Consider the following 26,197-nt stretch of genomic DNA (forward strand, 5'->3'; position numbering starts at 1 on the left):
AAAATAGAGGTAGATTTGGCCTCTTTTACCCATGGTGTGGAGCAAAATTTTTGTTGCTCTCTTTTCTGAAATCGCTTAGAGAATGAAGTTTGGGTATGCCAAAATCAGTACGAAGATTTAGTTCAAACCATGTGGTGTAGAACATGTGTATTATTCTGTCAATCATGATTAAATTTGTTTATTTATATCATTCAAGAAACATTTATTGGGTAGCTGTCTGGCAGCCTGTGAGCTTGGCATCTTGGTTCTAAAGATAAACCTGACATTTTTGTCTTCAGTTGATAGTCTAGTGGTAATAGGTATGAACAGGTATAATATCTTAAAGCAAGTAATTAAGTGAAGATATTTAAAAGGTCTGTGGACGATTTGCAGAGGAGGTGCTGCTTGAATTGAGTCATGGAGAATGAAACAGAGTACACCAGTTAGACCAAAGGAGAGAGCTGTATCAGACAGGGGCAATAGCACAATATATACACAGGCATGGAAATACGAGGGATGCGGTCTTTTGGGGAACTGCAGGTGGTTTGTTGTGACTGCTCAGCAGGGTGAAAAAAATGTTGGGAAAGTTAAAGCCAGAGCAATTAGCAGAGTCAGGGGTCGCCAAGACCATTCTCAGTCTCAGTTAATAAGACAGAGGAAGATGCCCTTCTTTGGAATGTATAGCTCGGGCCTACAGAGTTAATCCTTCCATGACCACCAGTGGTGAATTCTGGACTGTATAGGATTTTATCCCATATGTAGTTAATAGTTTTGGATTGTAGTAGGGGGATGATATGATTGGGTTTGTATTTTAAACTTCACCATTGAAGTTTGGAGGTGGGAGATCAGTTAGGAGGCTTTTGTAGTAACATCAGCCATTGCAGGGTAAAGTGCAGAATTCAAGCAATGGCAATGAAAATAGAAAATATGGGATATATTTGAGGTCTCTTGAGGCCAAAGCATCAGTAGGACTTGAACACTGGTTGATTGCTGATTATGGGAAAAAAATGAAGGGTGGTTCCCTTCTGAATAAAGAGTGGTGTGATTGTGTTAGAAAATATAGAGTAGTGTGGGAGGAAATAATTATTTCATTTTAGGTGGGTAAGTTTGAAGTGCTAATGGAGTGTCTAAATGAAGGTGACCACTTATTGGAAAATGGGATCTTGAGCTCAGGGAAATTATATAGGATTAAGATACAGATTTAGGAATCCTTAATTTTATTATTTGAAACCTAGATTAAGTTGAGTATATATAGAAGCATATATATATAATGAAAAGAAAGCCAAGGATGGAGACATGGGAATCCTTTCATTGAAAAAGTCATAGTAGTAAGTTCCACAACTAAATTGCTGTGCCTGACACTAGGGTTATAAAGAAAATGAGGTGACTTCAATATATTTGAATAAGATCTGTGACACAGGTATACAGTAGGTACTGTAAGCACCAAGAGGAAACAAAGACTCTTGTTAGCCTGGGCATTCAGGGAAGAGTTCACCACTGAAATATGCTGTGAAGGAACACATTGCCTTAGCCTAAAAAGAGAGGTAGGATGTTTTTGGTAGAGGGGGTGGCTAAGGTGTAAGGCCAGAACTGCCTGATAGATAGGCAGATATTAATTAATAGAATTTCAAGTGGAAGACTGGAAATGGTTGGGGTCAGTTATAGAGGACCTGATGCATCACACTAAAGAGTTCAGGTTTTACCCTAGTGGTGGCAGGAGTCTCTGAACAGTTTCAGTAGTGAAATGGTCTGATTTGCATCTTGTTTCACCCTGCCTACAGTGTAGAGTATGGCTTTGAGCTGATCGGAGGTAGAAGCTAGAAGAAAGTTTAAAAGGGCATTCTGTTTCCCCAGCTGCTAAAACAAATACTGTGCAGTGGGTTGGCTTAAACAATGGGAATTTATTGGCTTATGGTTTTGAGGCTAGGAGAAACCTAAAATCAAGGTATCAGCTAGGTGATGCTTTCTTTTAGAAGACATGTAGTATTCTGGGGAAGTTGCTGGCATTCCTTGGTCCTTGGCTTCTCTTTGACATGGCTATACAATTGGTAATGTCTCTTCCACCTCCTCTGGGTTCTGTTGACTTCCTGTTTCTGCTGCTCCCTGTGGCTCCTCTCTCCATCTGACTTTCACTGTTTATAAAAGGCTGCAGTAATCCAGGTAAAAGGCCAAGCTGATTTAGTTGGGCCACACCTAACTGAAGTACATCCTGAAGAGATTTTACTTACAATGGGTTCTTATCTATCAGAAGGCAGACCAAGAACAAGAACAAACTGGCATACACAATTCAGTCCATATGAAAGGGTAGTACAGTTGTCCAGAAAAGAGAAATGAGGCTGTACCAGTGGGTAAGAAGGAGATTAAATTGGATTTGTGCAATATTTAGAAGTAAAATCAGCAGGACTTTTGTGACTTAATGATGAGAGAGAGAGAGAGAGACAGAGAGAGAGAGCGAGAGAGAGAGAGAGCGAGAGAGAGAGAGAGAGAGAGAGAGAGAGAGAGAGAGAGAGAGAGAGAGAGCGAGAGAGAGAGAGAGAGAGAGAGAGAGAGAGAGAGAGAGAGAGAGCGAGAGAGAGAGAGAGAGATCAGAACAACTCAGGATTTGGAAGAAAAGAGAATGGATTCAATTTTGGATACTTTAAATTTGAGGTGCCTGTGGGTTATACAGGTGAATATATCTAGAAGGAAGTTGGAAATATGTATTTAATTTCAGGAGAAAGTCAGGGTTGAAACTTAAGTTGTCAGTATGTCTCTTGTAGTTTAAACTATGAAATTAGGCTCATAAAAGTACTCAATGACCATGCAAAGTGAACAGTGAGTGTCACTAGTGTTTAAGGGATGGATGAAAGAGGGGGAGTGCATAGAAGTAGATCATTGGTTTCTATAGGATTAATAATATGAAATGCCATAGTAAGTCCTGGTAATTTAAAGACCGAAAAATACCTATGATTAAGGGAGCGTTTTTTTTATATGATTTTTCTGTTTGTTTGTAGTGATTGAGAGTGATGTACTAATTTTTTTTGCCAGAGGAAACAACCAGGAAAGAGAGAAGAGGCTGATAATTTCAGTAGAGTAGGGATAGTGGTTTGAACAAGGTCCTGTTGAAAATGGAAAGAGATGGGATCTAGAATATATGAAGAGGGAAATGGCAAGAAGGAGGGAAATATAGGTTGATGGAGTTGTAGATAAGTTTATATGACAGAGAGGAGATGGCGAGTGTTCATGCTTGATGGGGATTTTCTTTTTGAAATAGGAGGTAAGGTTGTCTGGTAAGAGTAGAAGTAGAAATGGTTTGTCAGAGGGCTGTAAGGAAGTTGGTGAATACTGAAATGGGTATGTGAAAACACCATGGTGGAAGTTGCAGGGGTAAGCTTTGAAGATCTTGGTGCTGCCTTTTAGCTCTTTGTTATAGACTATGAACGTGGAATTTGCACTTGAGAACTGCAAGATAAGTGGAATCTTCAAGAGAGAACCTGATTTTAGTTAAGACCAGAAAGAAGAGGTTGACTTACAAAGGAAACGGTGTTGGAGAAGACAGAATGGAGAGAGTTTAGACTGAAGGATGAAGGTGATGGAGGGAGAGGGTTGGGGAGTAGGAGTTGTACAGAAGAGTAAAGGTTTGGGGAATGCTAGAGATGCGTTGGCTGGAGGGCTTTGCATTTTACAGGTGAGTAAAACTAGCCTTGGTGTTCTGACGGAACTCTTTAATAAAGTTGCTTCATACCAGGTCAGGCTGTGGTTCATATTAGAGAGGCATCATGACTCCTGTATTCCAAGTGGGCCTTGACTCAGATTTCACATTAAGTTTTGGTGAAACTTTTAATGGGGCATCCATTGTTCCCTCTTCTTTAACTCCCCCAGTATCCTGTATATTTAAAACAATACGCCCTTTTAAACTGCTATGAAGAGGTTGTATGCTAACATAGTAATTTCTTGGATTTATTTTTTTTTTCAGTTTATATTTTAAATATTTTGTGTAAAATATTTTACATTAATTGAGCTGAAAAGCACCTTTACTCACCCTTGATATTAATATAGGAGTTTTGATTTGAATGATCATTTTTTGCTGTGTTTCTCTGCATCTATTTTTTTTTTTCTTTCTTAAGGATCGTAACAATGCAAGGCAAATTCATGAGGGTGCAAGTTTACCTTTTTTTGAAGTATTTGTTGATGCTCCTCTGCATGTTTGTGAGCAGAGGGATGTCAAAGGACTCTATAAAAAAGCTCGGGCTGGAGAAATTAAAGGTAAGTAATGTTTTTCCTCCCAGCTTCTCTTTACATAGACACTTATTTTACCGAGTCTGGGATTGTTAGTCTCTTCTAAGAGATTGGGACCACTTGAATGCCTTTGAGCTCCTTGAGAACAGAAACTAGGTCTGATTCCATTATTGTATTTCTCAAGCTTAACAGTTAAATCAGAACAATTAAATCAAAACCTTGCATTATGTGCGCTCAGAGTATTGTTGATCATGTTGAAATCCTACTCACAAGACAGAGTTTTAGAGGACTGGGACTTTGAAAGTTGGTAGAAACCTACTTGATATAATTATGTGCCTAAAATTAGGTTGGTTATCAGTCACCAGCTACTGCCACTTATTCTTCCTTTCCAGTGAAAATGTAGGACATTCCATAACTATGGGGAAGAAAACTTGAATTATAAGCATGTTGAGGGCAAGGATCATGTCGTGTTCTTGTTTATATCATCGTGCTTGGAATGGTCCCTTATGTACTCAGTGTATGATTGTTGAATTAACCCATCGTTGATCCCATCAAAATTTTAATTTTAAAATTAAATGTTAAGGTCAGAGTGTGTATCTCCTCCTAGTGTTTCAACTGTGAACAACAGTGGGGCACTGAAGGAGAAATTTAGTACCCAGCCCTGCTGTGGCCTTTGATACTGATCATATTATTTGTCATGCAGACATCGTTTGACATTAGTTCTATTCTGATGTTGTTAACTGAAAGGAATAAGACTACTTAAAAAAAAATAAAAATATTTTATTCCATCAACATTGTTTGGGAAACAGTGATTCATATAGGTGGCCTCTGTTTTCCAGCAAGGGGTGTTATAGCCTGAAATTGCCTGGAGTGCTGTGGATTATAGAGTTTGGCATTTAGCTTCTGGCCCTGAAAAGGAAAAGGTGGAATGGAAAAGGTTATGTTTGAGATTCTGAGCTCTTCTCTATTTGTACCTGGGAATGTTAATAGTTGTGGTGAAGTCCGTTGCCTTGATTAAATCAGCCCAAGGATCAAGGATGATGGTCTGTCTTGATACTGTGAACACTTGAGCCCTTTCACCCATTCAACTAGTACTTTCTTGACTCAGAAAGAGCAGGCTGCCTGACCTGAATAATTTCTGATAATTGAAGGGAAAGCACTGTAGTCCTTTAACTCAGGGGTAGGAGTTGAAGGTCTCTATTCAAGGCCAGTATTCACTTCAGTTTTTTGTAATAGAGATTTGGCAAAGAGAAGTACAGTGATATGTCCAGGATCCTGAAGTCTAGACCTTTTATTTAAAGGTTCTTAAACTTAATCCATTTCTGTGAGTGTGAACCCATTCTGAGTAGGACTTTTTGATGAGGTTACTTCAGTTAAGGTATGGCCCAAAATGAGTCTTAATTCTATTATCGGAGTCCTTACAGAATGAAACCAAGACAGGAGAGAGAGAGCCACAGAGGGAGCAGCTAGAAGCTGAGCATCAGTGGAATATGGAGGAGAAGGGAGAAGGTGCCATGTTCATTGCCATGCTACAGAGGAGCCCAGGACAAAGAATTGCCAGCAGCCAGCCCCAGAATACCAGTTTCTTTGGGGAGAAAGCACTGCCTTGATGATGAATTAATTTGGACTTTCCTAACCTGAAAAACATGAGCTATTTAATTCCCATTGTCTGAGCCAGCCCATTGCATGGTATTTGTGCAATCAAGGAAACTTAAAACAGATTTTGGTAGTGGGAGTGGGGTATTGCTATTGCAAATACCAAAAATTGGTATTGGGCAATGGGTAGAGGCTGCAGAGTCAGGAGGTGCGTGATAGAATGAAGTCTAGATTTCTTTGAGAAGAGACTGTTGGTAGAAATATGGATAGTAAAGGTACTTCTGATGAGGCCCTAGAAGGAAATGATGAATGTGCCATTGAAAAGCATAGGAAAGATGATCCTTGCTTTTAAAGTGGCAGAGAACTTGGTGAAATTGAGTTCTGATGTTGGATGGAAGGCAGAACTTGAAAGTGATGAATTTAGATATTTAGCAGAGGAGATTTTCAAGTGAAATATGGAAGATGCAGCCTGGTTTCTTCTTGCAGCTTATAGTGAAATGCAACAGGAAAGGGATAAACAGATAATTGACCTTTTGAGCAGGAAACCAGAAATTGATGATTTGGAAAACTCTGATCCTATCAGATGGTGTGCTCTGAGACTAGTGCCAGAAGTGGCTCTATCAGGGACTGCCCTGGGCTTTGGACAGCAAGTCCTTGGAGAATAGAGCCCTGTGGGAGGGCTTAACTGAACATGGAACCATTTGGCCATTTCAGTGGGAGTCAGGATTGGAAATGCAGTTATGCAGTAAAGATCTGTGGAAATTTCTGCTGTCTTGGTGGTTGGGACCTCTCTGAACTATGTGGAAAGCTGACAGGTTTTTTGCGTAATATGTATGAGTGGGAAACACTGCTAGTCTAGACTGAAAGGGACAGAGCTGCAATAAATTGAAGGAAGAATGATTTCAAGGGCAGAACCATGGAGCTGAGATCTGGACTGAAGAGGTCTCCTTGGGCCAAAAGAATGGGCCCACCCATGTGTGTGAAAGGGTGAGTGCCTTTCCAAGGGTGCTTGGAGGGGTTGAGCCTTCTACCCCATTGATCAGAGAGCAAACCCCGAGAGCCTGCAGAGGGTGGATCCTATGCCCTGGGGTCTGTGGAAAGCGTAGCTAACATCCTAATGTTTCGAATATATGGAACCTTTACCCCTGAGTTTGGGGAGAGCATAGGCACTGTGCAGGCTTTTGGAAGAGGTGGACCTATTGCTCCATCAGGCTCAGAGGACAAAATACCAATCTACAGATGACTCTCAGACCTTGAAATCTAATGTAGTTTGCCCTGCTGAATTTTGAAATTGTTTGGGACCCATGACCCCTGTTTTCCTTTCAATTTCTTCCTTTTTTGGAATGGGAATATGCATCCTGCACCTGTCCCACCCTTGTAAATTGGAAGCAGATAGCTTGTTCTCTAGATTTCGCAGGTCCGAAGACAGAGAATATTTGTACTTCCTAACAGACCACACCCTTAATTGACTTTAATAAGGCGTCTGTACTTAGCATTGCTCCTGAAATGACTTGAGGCTTTGCACTGAGGAAAGAATAAACCGGTTAAGTTCAATTTTATGCCTAGGGTTTACATACTATATCCTGACTATTCCGTGGACAAATTGAGATGCACTGCATCACCTGATACTGAATATGTACTTCTTCACAGGCAGTTTAAACATTTACTTTAAAAAGTGATCAGAACATAAGGACATGTTTAAAGAAGAAAGGAAACGTCTGTTTAGCTTAATTAGAAATTTTCTCCCCAGAAGGAATTTTTAATACTATATCTTGTAGCTTAGAGGGAATAACACAAACATCAACTTCAGTATAGCTGAGACTTGCACTGAGGGAAGAAACTGTTATGTAAATTTATTTTTTTAAATTTATTTTTAGAAACCTGTTATTATATATTTTTCAACTTTTTTATTGTATAATATAACATACATACAAAGCAAAGAAAGAAAAAAGCAATAGCTTTCAAAGCACTCTTCAACAGGTAGTTACAGGACAGATGCCAGAGTTTGTCATGGGATACAATACCATCATCTCAGATTTTTCCTTCTAGCTGCTCCAGAACATAGGAGACTAGAAGGAGTAAATATTTTTTTAATCATCATAATCGACTTTTTTTCTTTTTTGTGTAAAATAACATGTACAAAAAAGCAATAAATCTCAAAAAAGCAATAAATATCAAAGCATAGCACAACAATTAGTTCTAGAACAGATTTCAGAGTTTGGTATGGGTTATAATTCCACAGTTTTAGGGTTTTTACTTCTAGCTGATTTAAGATACTGGAGACTAAAAGAAATAACAATTTAATGATTCAGCAATCATGCTCATTTGTTAAACCCTACCTTTTTCTTTTAGTATTTTAAAGATGTTGCTCCATGTTCTCTGGCTTATATTGTTTCTGATGACAAGTCTGTATAACTCCACCATCACCTTTGATGTTTCTATCCCTGTCTTTAGGGATAGTTGAGCTATGGCCATTCTAACTTTTTTGTGTTGGAAGAGGCTGTCAATAATATGGGGTAGGGAGATAGAACTAGATGATGTTCTAGAGAGGCTGGGCCCTATATATATATATATATATATATATATATATATGTATAAATATATAAATTTATGTAAATAAATAAATAAATATAATATATATATATATTTTAAAACTTTTAATTTTGAAATAATTTTCAAATTTACAGAAAAGTTGCAAAAAGAATAAAAACCCTATACAGAGAACCCCAGCATACCTCCACCCCTCCTTATACCCTGATTCACCAATTTTAACATTTTACCATAGTTACATACCATTTTTTCTATAAATCAGCTATCAAATATAATAAACCTGTTATATTTTAATTTTCTCACTCTAATATATGGTACCTTTTATAGGTTTCACTGGGATTGATTCTGAATATGAAAAACCAGAGGCCCCTGAATTGGTGCTGAAAACAGACTCCTGTGATGTAAATGACTGCATTCAGCAAGTTGTGGAGCTCCTACAAGAAAGGGTAAGAAAATGCCAAAGAGAGCATCATCAGAGAATAATTGTACTCATCTCATAAATTTCCCCCTACAAAAAAATAAAAAGGATGCATGAATATTGAGCAGATTTGTATTTTAAATTCTTGGTAGTGTCACCAGTTTTCTCTGTCTGTTTATCATGGTATTAGGTGTTATAGGGAGCGCTGCATATGTAAAATACTTGAAATATCATAGTTAACGTAGACCTCAGGAGGTGTGGCAGTCAAATGATCTTTTATTTTACCACTAATTGTACCAAACAAATAACTAATAAAGAAAATCCTGCCATGATTATAGCTTGGTGTTATTATATTTCTCAAGTTGAAATATATGTAGAGAGTCCGGGTTTTCTTTAGGACCACATGATGATATCCTGAAAATCTGATTTTAGGAAGATATCCTGTGGAGGATAAGATGCTAGGACAGAAGGACCTTCCTCCAGTTACTGAGCATGTAGAAGCATAAAGAGGTGTGATGTCATTGAGCTGCTCAGGCTCACTGATAGGTACATGGTTCTCTCAGAGTTTAGTCCAGTCTGAAGTTTTACAGTTTATTTTTCTTTCCCACAATCTATCGTTACCCTTATTGCTTTTAAATAAGCAGTTTAGAAGTTAACTTTTGAAGCAATTAAAAATAAGAAAAATATCTTTTATATTTACTCTCACTTATATTATCTCCTGTCTTCTTCACTTTTTTGTGTATATATCTAAATTTTCATCTGGTATCAGACTCTGTCTGCCTGAAGAACTTTCATCTTTTTGTGGTGCAGATCTCTGTGCAATGTACTGTTTCAGCTCATTTTTTTCATTTCTAAGAGACGTTTCTGCTAGGTATAGAATTCTCGTTGACAAGTTTTTCTTTTAGTTCTTTAAAGATTTTACTCCATGTTCTTTGGCTTATGTTGTTTCTGATGATGTCTGATATGTAATTTTTGTTGTAAGTTTTCTGTTTATAATTTTATTTTAATTTTTCTTTCTGAATTTGATTTTTTCTCTGAATCTTTGCTGTTCAGCAGTTTTAATATGCTGTGCCTTGTTTTTTTGGATTTTTCCTATCACTAGTTTGGTGCTTCTGACCTTGGGTCAGTAGTTTGTTCATTCTTTAGTTTCTGAAAATCCCTGGCCATTATCTCTTCGGATATTTCTGTTGGCGTATTCTGTCTTCTCCTGCTGGGATTCCAGTTACACATGTTAGACCAATGATATTGTCCCACAGCTTTTAGATGTTCTGTTTTTTTTTTTTTTTCATTCTTTTTCCTCCTTAATTTTTCATCTTTAAAAATTTTTAGTCACAGGCGGTGCAACGGTGGCTCAGTGGCAGAATTCATGGTGCCTGCCCATGCAAAAAAAAAAAGTATTTATGGTCACCTATTTTCAAGTTCACTGACTCCAGCTGTGTCCAATATATTGCTGTGCCAAAAGAAGAAATTCTTAAAACACTGTGATCATTTGAAAAAAGTTTTGACAATTATTTGGTCCTTTTAAAATCATGTATATTTTTTAATTTAATTTTTTACTTAGAAAAATTCTAGGTTTACAGAGAAACCATGCAAAAACTATGCGTTCCCACATACCTCACCCTCCTACTATCAACACTTTCCATTAATGTGGTTATGATTGATGAAAATTATAATTAAATTGTTTTAATTGATGAAAGAATATTATAATTGTACTATTAACCATACTTCGTAGGTTACATTAGGGTATCCTCCCTCCTCCCCCCCCCCCCCCCAAAAATGCCACCCTCTTATTAACAGTCTGCACTAGTGGTGGTACATTTGTTACAATTCACAGAAGAACATTTTTATAATTGTACTGTTAATTTTAGTCCATCATTTATGATAGGGTTCAGTAAGGTTCATTGTGTTGTACTATACTATGTCTTCTAAGTTTTATCCGGTAACTTATACTACCTAAAATTTCCCCTTTTAACCACATTAACATTATATATTTCAGTGTTATTTATACTTGCAATGTTGTGCTACCATCACCACCATGCATTTCCAAAACTTTCTAATCAAGCCAAGTGGAAGTTCTGTACAAATTAATTCTTCACTCACTACCCCCAGTCCAGCTCCTAGTAACCTATCTTTTAGATTCTAACTCTGTAAGTTTGCTTATTTTCATTATTTCATATCCTTGAGAGTATACAGTGTGTTAGTTTGCAAGCTGCCAGAATGTGATATACCAGAACTGGAACGGCTTTTAAAAAGGAAAATTTAATAAGTTAAAAGTTTACCGTTCTAAGAAAGTGAAAGTATCGAATTAAGGTGTTGACAAGAGGTTACCTTCACTGAAGAAAGGCTGATGGGTCTGGAACATGTATGTCAGCTGGGAAGTCATGTGGCTGACTTTCGTCTGTGGCTTCCCTTGGCTCTCTCCAGGTTCTGGCTTTCTTAACATCTCATGGCAACATCTGCTGGGCTCTAGGCATCTCCAAACATCCTTTTCTCTGTTCTTCACATGTCCACATCTGTGTCAGTTCTGCTGTGAAGTTTTTGTCGACTCTGAGGCTTCTGGTGTTTCTGTAGGCTCTGTCATTTCAATCGCTTCTCCAAAATATTTCCTCTTTTAAAGGAATCCAGTAAACTAATCAAGACCCACCTGGGATGGGTGGAGTCATATCTCCATGTAATCAAGAGATTAAACCCACAATTGTTCGTGTCACATCTCTGTAGAGATAACTTAATTAGAAGTTTCTACGTACGATATTGAACTAGAATTGAAAGTAGTGGCTGCTCCTATAAGATTTAATCAGGATGAAACACAGCTTTTCTGGGGTGCATAATAGATTCACACCAGTACATACAATGTTTATCCTTTTGTGTATGACTTATTTCACTCAACATAATGTATTCAGGGTCACTCATGTTGTTGCACGTATTAGAACTTCATTCTTTTTTAATGCGGAACAATATTTTGTTGTATGTTGTTTTACTTTGTTAAGCTGTCGGATTGCAATATACCAGAAATGGAATGTTTTTTTTTTTTTTGTAAAACGTGGGCAGGCACCAGGACTTGAACGTGGGTCTCCAGCATGGCAGACTAGAACTCTGCCACTGAGCCACTGTGGTCCACCCTGAAATGGCTTTTAAAAAGGAAATTTATTAAACTGCAAATTTACATTTCTAAGACTGTGAAAATGTCCAAAGTAAGGCACCAACAAGAGATTATCTTCACTCAAGAAGTGCTAATGCCATCTGGGACATCTCTGTCAGCTGGGAAGGCACATGGTTGGCATCTACTGGGGTCTTTGGCTTCTAAACACTTCTCACAGATGGGAAGGCACATGGTGAAATCTGCTAGCTTTCTCTCCTGACTTCTCATTTCATAAGGATTCCCTGGGGGTATTTTCCTTCTCCATCTCCAAAAGCTCTCTGGCTGTGTGATCTCTGAAGCTTTTCCCCGATTGCTTCCCTCTGAAAGGGTTCCAGTAAACAACTTAATCAAAAGGTCTCACCTGGCAATACTGAATCAGGATTAAAGAACATGGCTTTTCTGGGTGTTCTAGTTTGCTAGCTGCTGGAATGAAATATACCAGAAATGAAATGGCGTTTAAAAAGGGAAAATTTAAGAATTTGCTACTTTACAGTCTAAAGCTGAGAAAATGTCCCAATTAAAACAAGTCTGTAGAAATGTCCAATCAAAGACATCCAGGGAAAGATACCTTGGTTCAAGAAGGCCCGTGAAGTTCAGGGTCTCTCTCTCAAGTGAGAAGGCACATGGTGAACACAATCAGGTTTCTCTCTCATCTGTAAAGGCATGTGGTGAACGCAGCAACATCTGCTATCTTTCTCTCCTAGCTTCCTGTTTCATGAAGCTCCCCAGGAGGCATTTTTCTTCTTCATCTCCAAAGGTCACTTCCTTGTGGGCTCCCTGTTTCTTGTGGCTATGTCATTCTTCTCTGCTCTCTCTCAATCTCTCATTCTCCAAAATGTTTCCTCTTTTATAGGACTCTAGTAAACCAATCAAGACCTACCCAAATGGGTAGAGACACATGTCCTCTAATCCAGCTTAACAACCACTCCTGATTCTGTTACATCTCCAGGGAGATGATCTAATTACAGAGTCAAATATATAGTATTAAATAGGGATTATTCTGTCTTTACGAAATGGGATTTTGATTAAAACCTGGCTTTTCTAGGGGGCATACATCCTTTCAAACCAGCACACTGGGCTACACAATAATTTCAAACCAGCACATAGGTATATGCCACATTTTGTTTATCCATTCATTTGTAGATGAACTCTTGGTTGCTTCCATCTTATGGCAATTGTGAATAATGCCACTGTGAATATTGGTGTGCAAATATCTGTTTTGATTCCATGTTTTAAATTCTTTTGAAGGAAGTAGGATTCAGAAGTAGGATTGCTAGGTCTTATGATAATTTTATACTTTATTTTCTGAGGAACTGCCTAACTGTCTTCCACAGCAGCTGTACCATTTTACATTCCCACCAGCAATGGATGGGCGCTCCAACTTCTCTGCATCTTCTTCAACATTTGTAATTTTCTGTTTTATTAATAGTAGCCATTCTAGTGGATGTTAAAAAATATCTTATTGTGGTTTCAATTTGCATTTCCCTAGTAGCTAATGATATTGAGCATTGCTTTCATGTGTGTTTTTTTTTTTTTTTTAGCCATTTCTATATCCTCTTTGGAGAAATGTCTGTTCAAGTCTTTTGCCCATTTTTAATTGGGTTGTTTGTCTTTTCATTGTTGAGTTATAGGATTTCTTTATGTATTCTGAATATTAAACCCTTATTGGATGTGTAGTTTCCACATAATTTCTCCTATTGAGTAGGTTGTCTTTTACTTTCATGATAAAGTCCTTTGCACAGAAGTTTTAAATCATGATTAGGCCCCATTTATCTATGTTTTTCTTTTGTGGTTTGTGCTGTGAATGTAAAGTCTAAAAAAGGATTGTCTAACACGAGATCGTAAAAATGCTTCCCTACATTTTCTTCTAGGAATTTTATAGGCCTGGTTCTTATATTTAGGTCTTTGATCATTTTGAGTTAATGTTTGTATGTGAAGTGAGATACAACAGCCAGCTTTGCAGCTTTTGTTTGTTGAACTGATCTTTCATTGATGAACTCTCCTCTGTTTTTGTTTATCTGTGAATATTTTAAACTCTCCCTCATTTTTGAAGGATGGTTTTGTTGGGTATAAAGAATATTTGGCTGGCAGTTTTTGTCTTTCAGTACCTTAAATATGATAGCACTCCTTGCTCACCTTTATGGTTTCTGATGAGAAATTGGCTCCTAGTCCTATTGAGATTCCTTTGTGTTTGATGAATTGCTTTGCTCTTGGTGCTTTCAGAACTCTATCTCTTTGGCATTTAACATTCTGATTAGTATGTGTCTTGGAGTGGATTTTAGGGTTCATTATGTTTGGAAGAAGTTGTACTTCTTGGACATGTATATTTGTGTCTTTCCTAAGAGTTAGGGAATTTTTGTCCATTATTTCTTCATATATTCTTTCTACCCCCTTTCCTTTCTCTTCTCCTTCTAAGACACCCAGGATGCATATGTTTGGAGGCCTCATGCTGTCACTTAAATCCCTGAGACACTGTTCAATTTTTTCTATTATTTTTTAAAATCTTTTCTTCTTACTGTGTAATTTCCTTGTCCTGTCTTCTAGTCCACGAATTCTTTCTTCTGCCTGTTCACATCTGCTGTTGTATGTCTCTAGTATATTTTTAATCTCCATTTTTGTGCCTTTTATTCCCATAATTTCTGTTGTGTTTCTTCTTAAACTTTCCAGTTCTTCTTTGTGGTCACACAACATTACAAAACATGTGTGTTACTTAGTAGGGTTCTCTAGAGAAACAGAATCAACAGGAAATATTCGTAAATATAAAATTTATAGAAGTGTCTCATGTAACCATGGGAATATAGAGTCCAAAATCTGCAGGGCAGGCTTTGAAGGTGATTGTTCCGATGGAGGGTCTGGACAAACTCCACAGGAGAGGCTCGCTGGCCAAAGCAGAAAAGCACCTGTCTCTTCTGAATCCTCCTTAAAAGGCTTCCAGTGATTAGATTAAGCATTGCTCATTAAAGAAGACACTCCCCTTGGCTGATTACAAATGGAGTCAGCTATGGATGTAGTCGTGATCATGATTTAATTCTATGAAATGTCCTCATAGCAAAAGACAGGCCGGCACTTGTCCAACCCGACAAACAGGTGCTGCCACCTGGCAAAATTGACACATGAACCTGACCATGACAGTCCACCCCTTGTCAGCTTGGCAGCTATACTCATCACCTTAAACCGTACCTAATTTCTAAATAGAAAACAATTAAAGACACCTATTTTTTTTCACGTAACAATACTGAATTGCCCTGCATGTAACTGGAAACCCATTAAATCTCTCCATAATAAGGTGCAATCCTTGGGTAATATTCATTCTTAAACTTGATATCTTACAATTTAAATAGTATAACACGAACAAAACAGCATTACTGTCCTCGTTTCTGTAACTGATCATGTGGTCTTAGTTAAAATTTATCATTACCTTCTTCCACTACCCATTCCATGTTCCCTTTACTCTCAGCAAACACTTCAGCTGGCCGTGGTAGAGTGACCCAGCCATCATTCCTGAAGTTTTAGAGCTATTGGTAGCTCTGCCTGGATTGGATTGTTGCAGTTTTCCATTGATTTTAATCACAGGGCATGTTAGTACTAAAAGGCACCCTAGGAGATCTCCTAGGAAAACTCTTCTTTACCTCCCTTGTGTAGTTGCAGTCCTATTTCCCCCTTATAGTGAGGGTCAGTCATCCAGCCAGTAATGTAATCCCCTTCTTGGCTTGTTGATCCAGGGGCATGAATAGCCCAAAGTGACCAGGCAGCAATTTTTAGATTCCAATTCAGTGGAATCATTGTTGTTTCTCCTAGTGGTACACGCTCCCTTTTGGAACTAAAACCTGTAGACCAGCAGAGCTCAGTGTTGCAGGGACAGGAAGCAAAAATTTTCCTAGTGGATCACTAAGGGTAATAGTGAGTGGTACCACTCCCATTTCCACCCTCGGTTCCTAGACCCGTGGATCCTGGCTATGGGAAAAACAGCACCATATGGCGGACGCTGATTCAGAGCATATACAACTTCCTGGAGAACATTACCCAAGCCCTTCAAGGTATTTCCACCTAGTTGGCACTGTAACTGAATTTTCAAAAGGCCATTCCACTGTTCTATCAATCCAGCTGCTTCTAGATGATGGGGAACGTTGTACGACCAGAGAACTCCATGAGCATGTGTCCATTCCCGCACTTCATTTACTGTGAAGTGTATTCCCTGATCAGAAGCAATGCTGTCTGGAATACCATGACCATGGGTAAGGCATTCTATAAGCCCACAGATGGTAGTTTTGGCAGAAGCATTGCATGCAGGGAAAGCAAACCCATATTCAGAGTATGTGTCTGTTCCAGTTAGAACAAATCATTGCCCCTTCCATGAAAGGAGTGGTCCAGTGTAATCAATCTGCCACCATGTAGCTGGCTGGTCACCTCAGGGAATGGTGCTATTTTAGGGGATGAGTGTCAGTCTCTGCTGCTGGCAGATAGGGCACTCAGCAGTGGCTGTAGCCAAGTCAGCCTTGGTGAGTGGAAGTCCGTGTTGCTGAGCTCATGCGTAATCTCCTTCCCTACTACCATGACCACTTTGTTCATGAGCCCATTGGGCAATGACAGGAGTTTCTGGGGAAAAAGACTGACTGGTATCCACAGAATGGATCATCTTATCTGCTTGATTATTAAAACCTTCCTCTGCTGAAGTCACCCTCTGATGTGCATTCACATGGGACACAAATATCTTCATATTTTTAGTTTACTCAGAAAGATCTATCTACATACCTCTTCCCCAGACCTCTTAGTCACCAGTTTTCCAATTATGGGCTTTTCAAGTCCCTGACCATCTGACCAAACCATTGGCAACAGCCCATGAGTCAGTATACAAATGCACCTCTGACTACTTCTCCTTCCAAGCAAAATGAACAGCCAGGTACACTGCTTGAAGTTCTGCCCACTGGGAGAATTTCCCCTCACCAGTGTCCTTCAGGGACATCCCAGAAAGGGCTTGTAGTGCTGTAGCTGTCCATTTTCGGTGGTACCTGCATATCATGCTGAACCATCTGTAAACCAGGTCCGAGTTTTCTCTTTCTCAGTCAATTCACTGTAAAGAATTCCCCACGAGGCCATAGTTCTGGTCTGGGAAAGAGAAGGTAATGTGGCAGGAGTGGACACCATGGGCATTTGGGCAACTTCGTCATGTAACTTACTTGTGCCTTCAGGATCTGCTCTAGCCCTATCTCATGTATACCATTTCCATTTTATGATGGAGTGCTGCTGCTCACTCCCAACTTTATGGCTTGGTGGTTTAGATGACGCCCAGCTCATAATAGGCAACTCAGGTCTCATGGTAACTTGGTTGCCCAAGGTTAAGCATTCAGTCTCAACTAAGGCTCAGGAGCAGACCAAAAGCTGTTTCTCAAAAGAAGAGTAGTTATCTGCAGCAGATGGTAAGGCTTTGCTCTAAAATCCTAAGGGTCTGCATTGTGATTCTTCTATAGGGGCCTGCCAAAGGCTTCAAACAGCATCTCTATTTGCCACTGACACTTCCAGCACCATTGGATCTGCTGGATCATATGGTCTGAGTGGCTTACAATAATCCACTGTCAAACTCCAAGACCCATCTGTTTTCTGCACAGGCCAAATAGGAGAGTTGAATGGGGATGTGGTAGGAATCACCACCCCTGCATCCTTCAAGTCTTTTAGAGTGGCGGTAATCTCTGCAATCCCTCCAGGAATCTGGTATTGCTTCTGATTTACTATTTTCCTAGGTAGGGGCAGTTCTACTGGCTTCCACTGGGCCTTTCCCACCATAATAGCCCTCACTGCACGAGTTAGAGAGCCAGTGTGGAGGATTCTGCCAGTTGCTCAGTATGTCTATTCCAATTATGCATTCTGGAACTGGGGAAATAACTATAGAATGGGTCCGGGGCCCCACTGGACCCACTGTGAGATGGATCTGAGCTAAAACTCCATCAATCACCTGAACTCCATAAGTCCCCACTTTAACTGGTGGACCAGAGTGACATTTTGGGTCTCCTGGAATTAATGTCATTTCTGAACCATTGTCTAATAATCCCTGAAATATCTGATCATTTTCTTTTCCCCAATGCATAGTTACTTTGTAAAAAGGCCATCAGTCTCCTTGGGGAAGGCTTGGAGGAAGATTAACAGTATAAATTTGTGGCAGTATAACAGGTTTCTCCCTCAAAGGGACCTGGCCTCCCCTCCATTCAAGGGGCTCTGGGTCTGTAAACTGTCTCAAGTCTGGAAATTGATTAAGGGGCTGTGACTGTGTTTTTGTAATTCAAGTTAGACTTCTGTTCAATTGACCTAGGGTTTCAACCTCTCCACTGAAATCATTATCAATCCATATGTCACCATCCCATTTTTCAGGGTCCCACTCCTTTCTGATCAATGCCCTCATTTAAATGGCAGACACCATGCAAGATTGAGATTTCAGTTTATGTTGTAAAGTTGCTACTCTAACAATAAGATTCTGCATATGATTTTCAGAGATTTCCAGTCTACGGCTACAGGAAATAAGATTTTCCATCACCACACTCACAGAAATGTCTACATCTGTCAGATGGCACTTAAGCTCTGGTTTGAAGCCTTAAGCCCATCCCTTTCACTCATTAGTGTATACAGTGTATCTAACAACAACCAGCCAACATCTCTATACTTACTATTTCCACAAAACTCTATAAGAGTGTCAAAAACATTATCCCCCAGAGCCTGGCTTCATACAAGCAAAGTTTTAGAAGAATTGAATGGTGATATTTTGACAATCTCTTTTGCCAACTCACTCCATGGATTGATAATGTCATTCTGATAATGGGAATCAGAGTCCCTAGTGCCTTTGAGTCCAGTCAGTTTAGAAAACCATTAATAAAAACCCATTTTTAAGAGTCTGTTTCTTAAGATCTCCTGCTGGTACCAAGTTGTATTAGTTAGGGTTCTCTAGAGAAACAGATTCAACAGGAAATATTCGTAAATGTAAAATGTATAAAAGTGCCTCATGTGATGGTGGGAATGTAGAATCCAAAATCTGTAGGGCAGGCTGTGAAGCTGATGATTCCAGTGGAGGGTCTGGACAAATTCTGGACAAACAGGAGAGGTTTGCCAGCTGAAGCAGGAAGAGCACCTGTCTCTTCTGAATCCTCCTTAAAAGGCTTCCAGTGATTAGATTAAGCATCACACATTAAAGAAGACACTCCTCTTGGCTGATTACAAATGGAATCAGCTATGGATGTAGTCAATGTGATCATGATTTAATTCTATGAAATATCCTCATAGCAAAAGACAGGCCAGCACTTGCCCAACTAGACAAACAGGTACCACCACCTGGCCAAGTTGACACATGAACCTGACCATGACAACAAAAAGTACACAAAAAAGGAGATTCCAGTGAAGGAGAAGTGAGAGAATAAAAGATAGGACACAAAAGAACCAAAGAACGAAATAGCTGAAGTTCAGCTTTCTTTATTGTCTTCTTACCATCCTTTAGATATTCATATATTTTTTTCATCTCCTTGAATTGATGTGAAGATTTGTTTGAATTTCTTTGACTAATTTTTGCAAATACCATGACTCTTCTGAAGTTTCAGTATGTTCCTTTGAGCCATATCTTCTTGTTTCTTAATAGAACTTGTAATTTTTTGCTGATGCTTGAGCACTGATTATCTTGATGAGTTCATTCTGGAGATCATTTTTCCCCCTTTTCTAGGGTTTTAGCATTAATTGGCTTTGTGTTGAGGCTCTTCTTTGATGTTTGGTCCAACTTGCTCTTGCCCTTCAGAGTGACCTAGTTTTAACTGTTCAGATTTCTCGAGCTCTTCTTCATCTGTTTCTTGTTCTGGATATATGGTATAGTTCTTAAGATTGTACTTTTTATGCAGTTGTTTCACCTCAAGGAGAAAGCTTCCTTCTCTTTGTTTCTTCTCTGGGGCTCTTGATCTGTTTGTTTTTGTGCAGAATTTTCTCCCCAGCTCCTATGAATTGTTTAAATTCTCTCCTTCTCTCAGTGTCCCATTTTCCTTATACTTTTCTGTTTTGTCTGATAGCAGCTCAGTTCATCCCCAGTTCCCTCCTTTTTTCTGTAATACATTTCTGCCTCTGGTTTCTTCCCCATTAGGGTATCTCACCCCAGGAACCTATATGGAGTTGGCCTGGAAATGTGGGTCAGTCTAGGAAATTCCATTTGCATTTAGGTGGTCCAATGGACAGATACTGGATTTTTTTTATTTTTTATTTAAAAAAATTTTTTTATAGGAAAAATATATGTGAATGTTTTTTATGAATTATTATTTTTATTGATTAAAAAAATTAACAAAACATTAAGATATCGTTCCATTCTACATATACAATCAGTAATTCTTAATATCATCACATAGTTGCATAGTCATCATTTCTTAGAACATTTGCATTGATTTAGAAAAAGAAATAAAAAGACAACAGAAAAAGAAATAAAATGATAATAGAGAAAAAAAAGATTATACATACCATACCCCTTACCCCTCGCTTTCATTTACCACTAGCATTTCAAACTAAATTTATTTTAACATTTGTTCCCCCTATTATTTATTTTTATTCCATATGTTCTACTCTTCTGTTGATAGAGTAGCTAAAAGGAGCATCAGACACAAGGTTTTCACATTCACAGAGTCTCATTGTGAAAGCTCTATCATTGTTCAATCATCATCAAGAAACATGGCTACTGGAACACAGCACTACATTTTCAGGCAGTCAGATACTGGATTAAGTGTGTTCCCCTCTTGCCAGCAGTTCTGCTGTGGTCACTCTCTCTCTCCTTTTTTACCCTGGAGAGACTTTTCTGTGTGGCACTCCTCTGTGGCTTGTGTGTTCTACCCTGGGTCTCTGAAGACCTCGGGCCCTGTACCTCGATATGTCTAGGTTTCTAACTTGCTGTTGTGAGTGGCTCTATGTCTGTATCTGTGGCAGGCTGGACCCGGGCTGTGCTGCCTCCTCTGTGTGAATCCCAAGCTGCCCAGGACCAAGTGATGTGTCTGGGAAGAAAATCCCCTACCTGATCTTGGACATTTCTCCTTCTTTCATTCAGCATTTGTGGAGTCCTTTTCCAGTTCTGTCATCCTCCAGAGTTCTAATGAAGTGAACTTTGTCCTTTTTTTTGTTGATTCTGAGGGGAAACTTCCAGAGCATGTCTTACATTGCCATATTGATGACATCACTCTCTTTAAAAAATATTAACATTTATCCGTTGAAATCTTCCTTCTGTGGTACATTAACCACTTTTCCACTAGGTTCCTTAACATGTTAGTTATTTTCGAGTCCTGCCCAGAAGTTCCAATAGCCGCACCATTTCTGGATCTGGTTTTATTGATTCCTTTATCTTTGACTGTGAGTTGTTTTTCTTGCTTTTTGGGTATGTCTCACAATGTTGTTTTTTTTCATTGAATTTTGGCAAAATAGGAAGAAAAATGCCTAAAAGGAAAAAATATTTCTAAGGGAGCATGGTCCTGCCAGCACCTTGATTTTGGACGTCTAGCCTCCACAACTAAGAAATAATCCATTTCTATTGTTTTAAGCCACCCTGGTTTTGGTACTTTGCTACAACTACCAGAGGAAATAGGACTTTAGTGTATGAGTGATAGTTCTCTCTCCCTCTCTTTTTTTTCTACATATTTTATCAGGAATAACTCCAAATGGATTATGAACAAACTTACTCATTGACTTTGTTGAGTTTCCCAGAAATTCTTAATGAAAATATGTTCACCCATAAACAACAGAGCATCAGCAGAACTATCATATACTGGGCAAAGAGCCAGGCTGATACCAAAAGCCATATGCAGTATAAAAAAGATAAAAAGGAAGGCAATTGCTGAGTATTTAAAACCATCTCAATGTGAACTGTTTGCACCCTGCCTGGAACTAATTAGCTATCAGTTCCAAACCACACCAAGGTAAATTTGGCTGATAGGAGCCAGGAGTCAATAATGGGAGGAAAATAAAAGTTCCTCAGTGCAAGAGATGTGAATAGTGTTTTGGAGTGTTTCCCTGGCTGGCACAAGCAGTATTCGAAAATCTTTTTGGCAAGGGAGAGAAATGAATATAAATGGAATGCTATATTTTTAAATCAGTAGACTGTATCAGGAATTATAAAAGGTATCAGTAAAGTAGCAAGGGTTACTTTAAAACATCATTTGTTGTGGGCTCTAAGGCATTCAGAACGGACCTAAAAATGTCACACATAGCTGTGCCCAGGCATTTAGGCTTAAGAGAAGTAAAAATAAAAGAAGTCTTTTTTCCCCAAGTTAGGGAGAATTTCTTTAAAACCAAGCATACTGGTAAATACCACTATTACACTTGGTAAACAATAATTGGTAACAAAATAAGTTTTATATGCTGTAATATTCTGTCCCAAAGAGTCCCAGCTACTGTTTAATCACCATGATGCAAACTAACTTTGTTGTAAGAAGCCTAGACCGAGTCTATCAAATATCCTTGGTGAAATGTCGAGTTTCATTTAACGTTTTGAAAGCTCGTTTGACAGCCAGTCAAGCCTCTCGTACAGACCAGCTCCTTGTGTAATGTAAGTGGCTTGAATATACCATGTTCTGTTACGAAGGGACTGACCAAGTAATTTATCTGTGGTTTTACTGGTGACCATTGCATTTGGTCGATGCAATGTTTTTTGCAAAAAGCAGCAGTACTGCATCTCTCAACCCATCTTCTTAAAGCATTATCTGCAGTGCTTCTGCTCCTTCTTGATTTCTTTCACAATCATTGCTGTCTACCACAAAAATAAGACCCGGGTATTTTGGAAGTAATGACTCCAGAGAGGCCTAATTTTACCTTGATCACCAACATCCCATACTGTGAAACAAATATTCTTACATTCTGCCGTTTCCACTTTAACCAGTGGGAGGAATGATGGGGACTATCTCCCCTCACTTCAGTTTACACAGCATGGTCGTCTTGCCAGCAGCATCCAATCCCATCATCAAAAAATGCATCTGCTTCTTGCTGAAGAGGCAGGAGAAGACAGAGGAGATGGTGAGGCCCGTGGTGGCCGTGGCACTTGGGATGGGCAGGAGCAGAGGGGCTTGTGACATCCCTGGGCCTTCTTTCACACTCCCAAAAAACTGAGTGAGAGGGAAAAGGAGCTGAAGAAGGAAGGGAGCAGCAGGGGTGGCTCGCCTGCTGGCATGTCGGACAGCTCCCAGATCAAGGCAGGAATCAGCAGGCTGAGGACCTTCTCAGTGACTGACTCTGAGGGTTCCCTTTTGAAACCTTTGTGTGTTTCATTTTCAGTGAATTTTGCATTTTGCTTTCACTTTATTGATCTTTAATAGTGAACAACCAGTAAAGTGAAAGGCCAGTAGCTGTCTGATAAATTTTTATGAAATCATTCTTTTAGACATAGATATTACTTTGTCATTCTTGTTAGAACCATATTTGACAGTCTTTTTCCCTTTTATTTTGGTTATGATTGTGTTTAATTTTGGGGGGCATTAACTTACTGATTTCTTTTTTTTCACTTGAGATTTTTGTCATATCAAAGGTAGACTAGTTGGAGTTTTTATTTTCTGTTTTAATTATCTTTATATCTAAAAATGTTAAGTGTTTTACAATCCTACTCTTCAAATCCACATAGATACTTTTATATCTAATTTTAGGGGGCTCATGACTCTTAAGCTCTTTTGTAGACTCCGGATGCTTAAGCTATTTAAACAGTGGATTATTAAATTTTATGTGTTTTGGGGTACTGTAGGTATCCCCCTTTTCCCATTTTTCTTTCAATTCTTAACCATTTCCTTTGGGGCCCTACTTAGGAAACCAAGTTTGTTACAGCCTTTGGGTTTGATGCTTTACCCACATTAGAAAAGAATTTTTTTTTTTGGGGGGGGGTCATTACCAAATTTATTTGATCCACACAGAGACATCTAGACCAGAACACTGTCACTCAGCGGAACACTTTTTTTATCACTTTTTTTTACATGGGCAGGCACTAGGAATCGAACCTGGGTCTCCAGCATAACAGGTGAGAACTCTGCCACTGAGCCACTGTGGCGTGCCCTGTTCCCCCTATTATTTATTTTTAATCCATATGTTTTGCTCATCTGTCCATAGCATAGATAAAAGGAGCATCAGAACAAAGTTTTCACAATCACACAGTCACTTTGCAAAAGGTTTGTCATTATACAATCATCTTCAAGAAACATGGCTACTGGAACACAGGTCTACAGTTTCAGGCACTTTCCCTCTAACCTCTCTAATGCACCTTAAGGACATATATTTTTTAAGATAGAGAGATGATTTTGACAATTTTTTTTTAACCTTTTGGTACAGAGCTCCTGTGTGTTCTTCACCTAGCTTGCTCTTATGTTAACATCTTAAATGACTAAAGAATATTTATTACAAATGAGAAATTCAACTGGGTATGAAACTTATTAACTAAAGCACAAATGCTATTTATATTTCTCCATTTTTTTTTTTTAACTAGTGTGCTTTTCATTCCTTGGTTCACTGAAAGATCCTACATTGCATGAAAGTTTAACTGGTTTTTACCATGATTCTGTAAAATGAAAATAATGACTTATGTGGTGTCTATGAGGAAGAGGATTTGCATCTTTTTGTTATTGTCATTGTTGTTAATGGTTAAAAAATTGAAGTTAAACTGCCATTGTATGCTTTTAGACTTACCCTATCCTAACTATTACATTATTCCTTAACTGGGCATTTCCAGTTTTCTATGTGTTTTATTTTATCCTCTACTCTTCACTGACTCATACTTCTAAAGTATAGTCTAATCCTTTCCCTTTTTCACTTTAAAATATGTATTCATTTTCTCATAGAATAAAGATGATTTGTGTTCAGGATTCTTCATAGTTTGGCTCTAAGCTGTATATTTTCTTATTATTGTCCTTATATATTCCACCCCAGTTTATTATTATTGTTTTGGTGCTATTGTTTGCCTTGCTCTCTATGGACCTAATTAATGCCTTTTTTCTAATTTATTTGCTCCTACTTAATAATTATATCTGCCCTTCTGTTTTAGTTTTCTCATTGCTAAAGCAAATATGCAGTAGGTTGGCTTAAACAGTGGGGGTTTATTGGCTCACAGTTTTGAGGCTAGGAGAAGTCCATTATCAAGGCAGTGCTTTTATTTTTTCCAGCCGGCTGCCAGCAGCCTTTGGTCCTGGATTCCTCTGTCACTTTGCAGTGCATGTGGCTGCCTCTTCTGGCCTCTCCCTTCTCTTCCGGGTTCCGTTGACCTTCAGCTTCTGCCTTCTCCCTGTGACTTTTTTTCCTCTCTCTATTACCTTCCTTATAAGGCCTTCAGTAATAGAATTAAAACCCACCCTGGGCCACAGTTTATCTGAAGAAACCTCGTCCAAAGGTCCTATTTACAAGGATTTATACCCACAGAATGGATTAAGTTTAAGTTAAGTTTATGTTTTTCTGGGTACATAGTTTCAAACCACCCTACCTTCGTTTATGCAGGTGGACGTCTATATTGTGCTTGCTAGATAATCAGCTGATGACTGGACAGTTTCATTCAAAGTTTGAAGAGGGTCAGTTAAGAAACTAATATTTACTGAGTACTTGTCGTAAGGAACATTTTTGCAGAGATTTATATCTTCTAAAGTATTTGTTATGATTGTTAGAATCTGGGGGAAAGTGGCCTCTCTCTTTGTTTAGCTTCCAACCACCTCTCACTTGAATTATTGTGATAGTCAGGTGGTTTTTGTATGTTTATATATGTTGTCTAATTTATTCACACGGTAAACCTATGAAGTATTTCAAAGAAGTTAGATAGTTTGCCCATGAACTTAATGGATTCTGTGCTTAGGATTCCACAGTCATTTCCATATACCTTTGGTTTTTACCATCAATAGCATTTTCAAAATGCAATAAGTTCAATGTAATTAAATCTATAACCAGAAAGGGATTTGGTTTATATTATTTTAAGACAGAAATTTTCTTTTGAAAAATTATTTAATTTTATCTCAAAGCTAGGTTGTAACCAAAGAAGAAATGCAAAAACCTTAATGCAAGTGTTTTCTTTTGGAACTACCCTCTGAAAAGAAAGATTTCAGTACTTTCTATGCTTTCCCCTTGAAAAGCATGTTGAAAGCATGTAAGCATTTTTTGTGTTGTGTTTGCTTTGTCCTGTTAGTTAATTTTAACAAATGCTTAGTCAGTGCTAGGCACTGTTATAAACACTGGGGTTGTGCCAGTGAATAAAACAATAAAAAGTTCTGCCTTAAAGTTCATGGTTTGTCAGTGATAGAAGGAGTACATTTGCCCACTGCTTCTTAATGAGCAGAGTGACTTGGAGTAAT

General features: G+C 38.6%; 1 protein-coding gene across 3 annotated transcripts in view; it reads left to right on the top strand.

Annotated features, from left to right (window-relative positions):
- The window catches only part of PAPSS1 (3'-phosphoadenosine 5'-phosphosulfate synthase 1), a 167,454-nt gene that overhangs the window by 25,691 nt on the left and 115,566 nt on the right, over positions 1-26,197 (top strand). For all 3 annotated transcript variants that reach the window (XM_077142613.1, XM_077142615.1, XM_077142614.1), the window contains exons 4-5: positions 4,086-4,224; positions 8,671-8,789. In XM_077142613.1, the coding sequence (XP_076998728.1) occupies positions 4,086-4,224; positions 8,671-8,789 (258 nt within the window). The remainder of the gene's footprint in view (positions 1-4,085; positions 4,225-8,670; positions 8,790-26,197) is intronic.

Source organism: Tamandua tetradactyla, chromosome 24 (assembly GCF_023851605.1).
Source record: "Tamandua tetradactyla isolate mTamTet1 chromosome 24, mTamTet1.pri, whole genome shotgun sequence".
Lineage (NCBI taxonomy): Eukaryota > Metazoa > Chordata > Mammalia > Pilosa > Myrmecophagidae > Tamandua > Tamandua tetradactyla.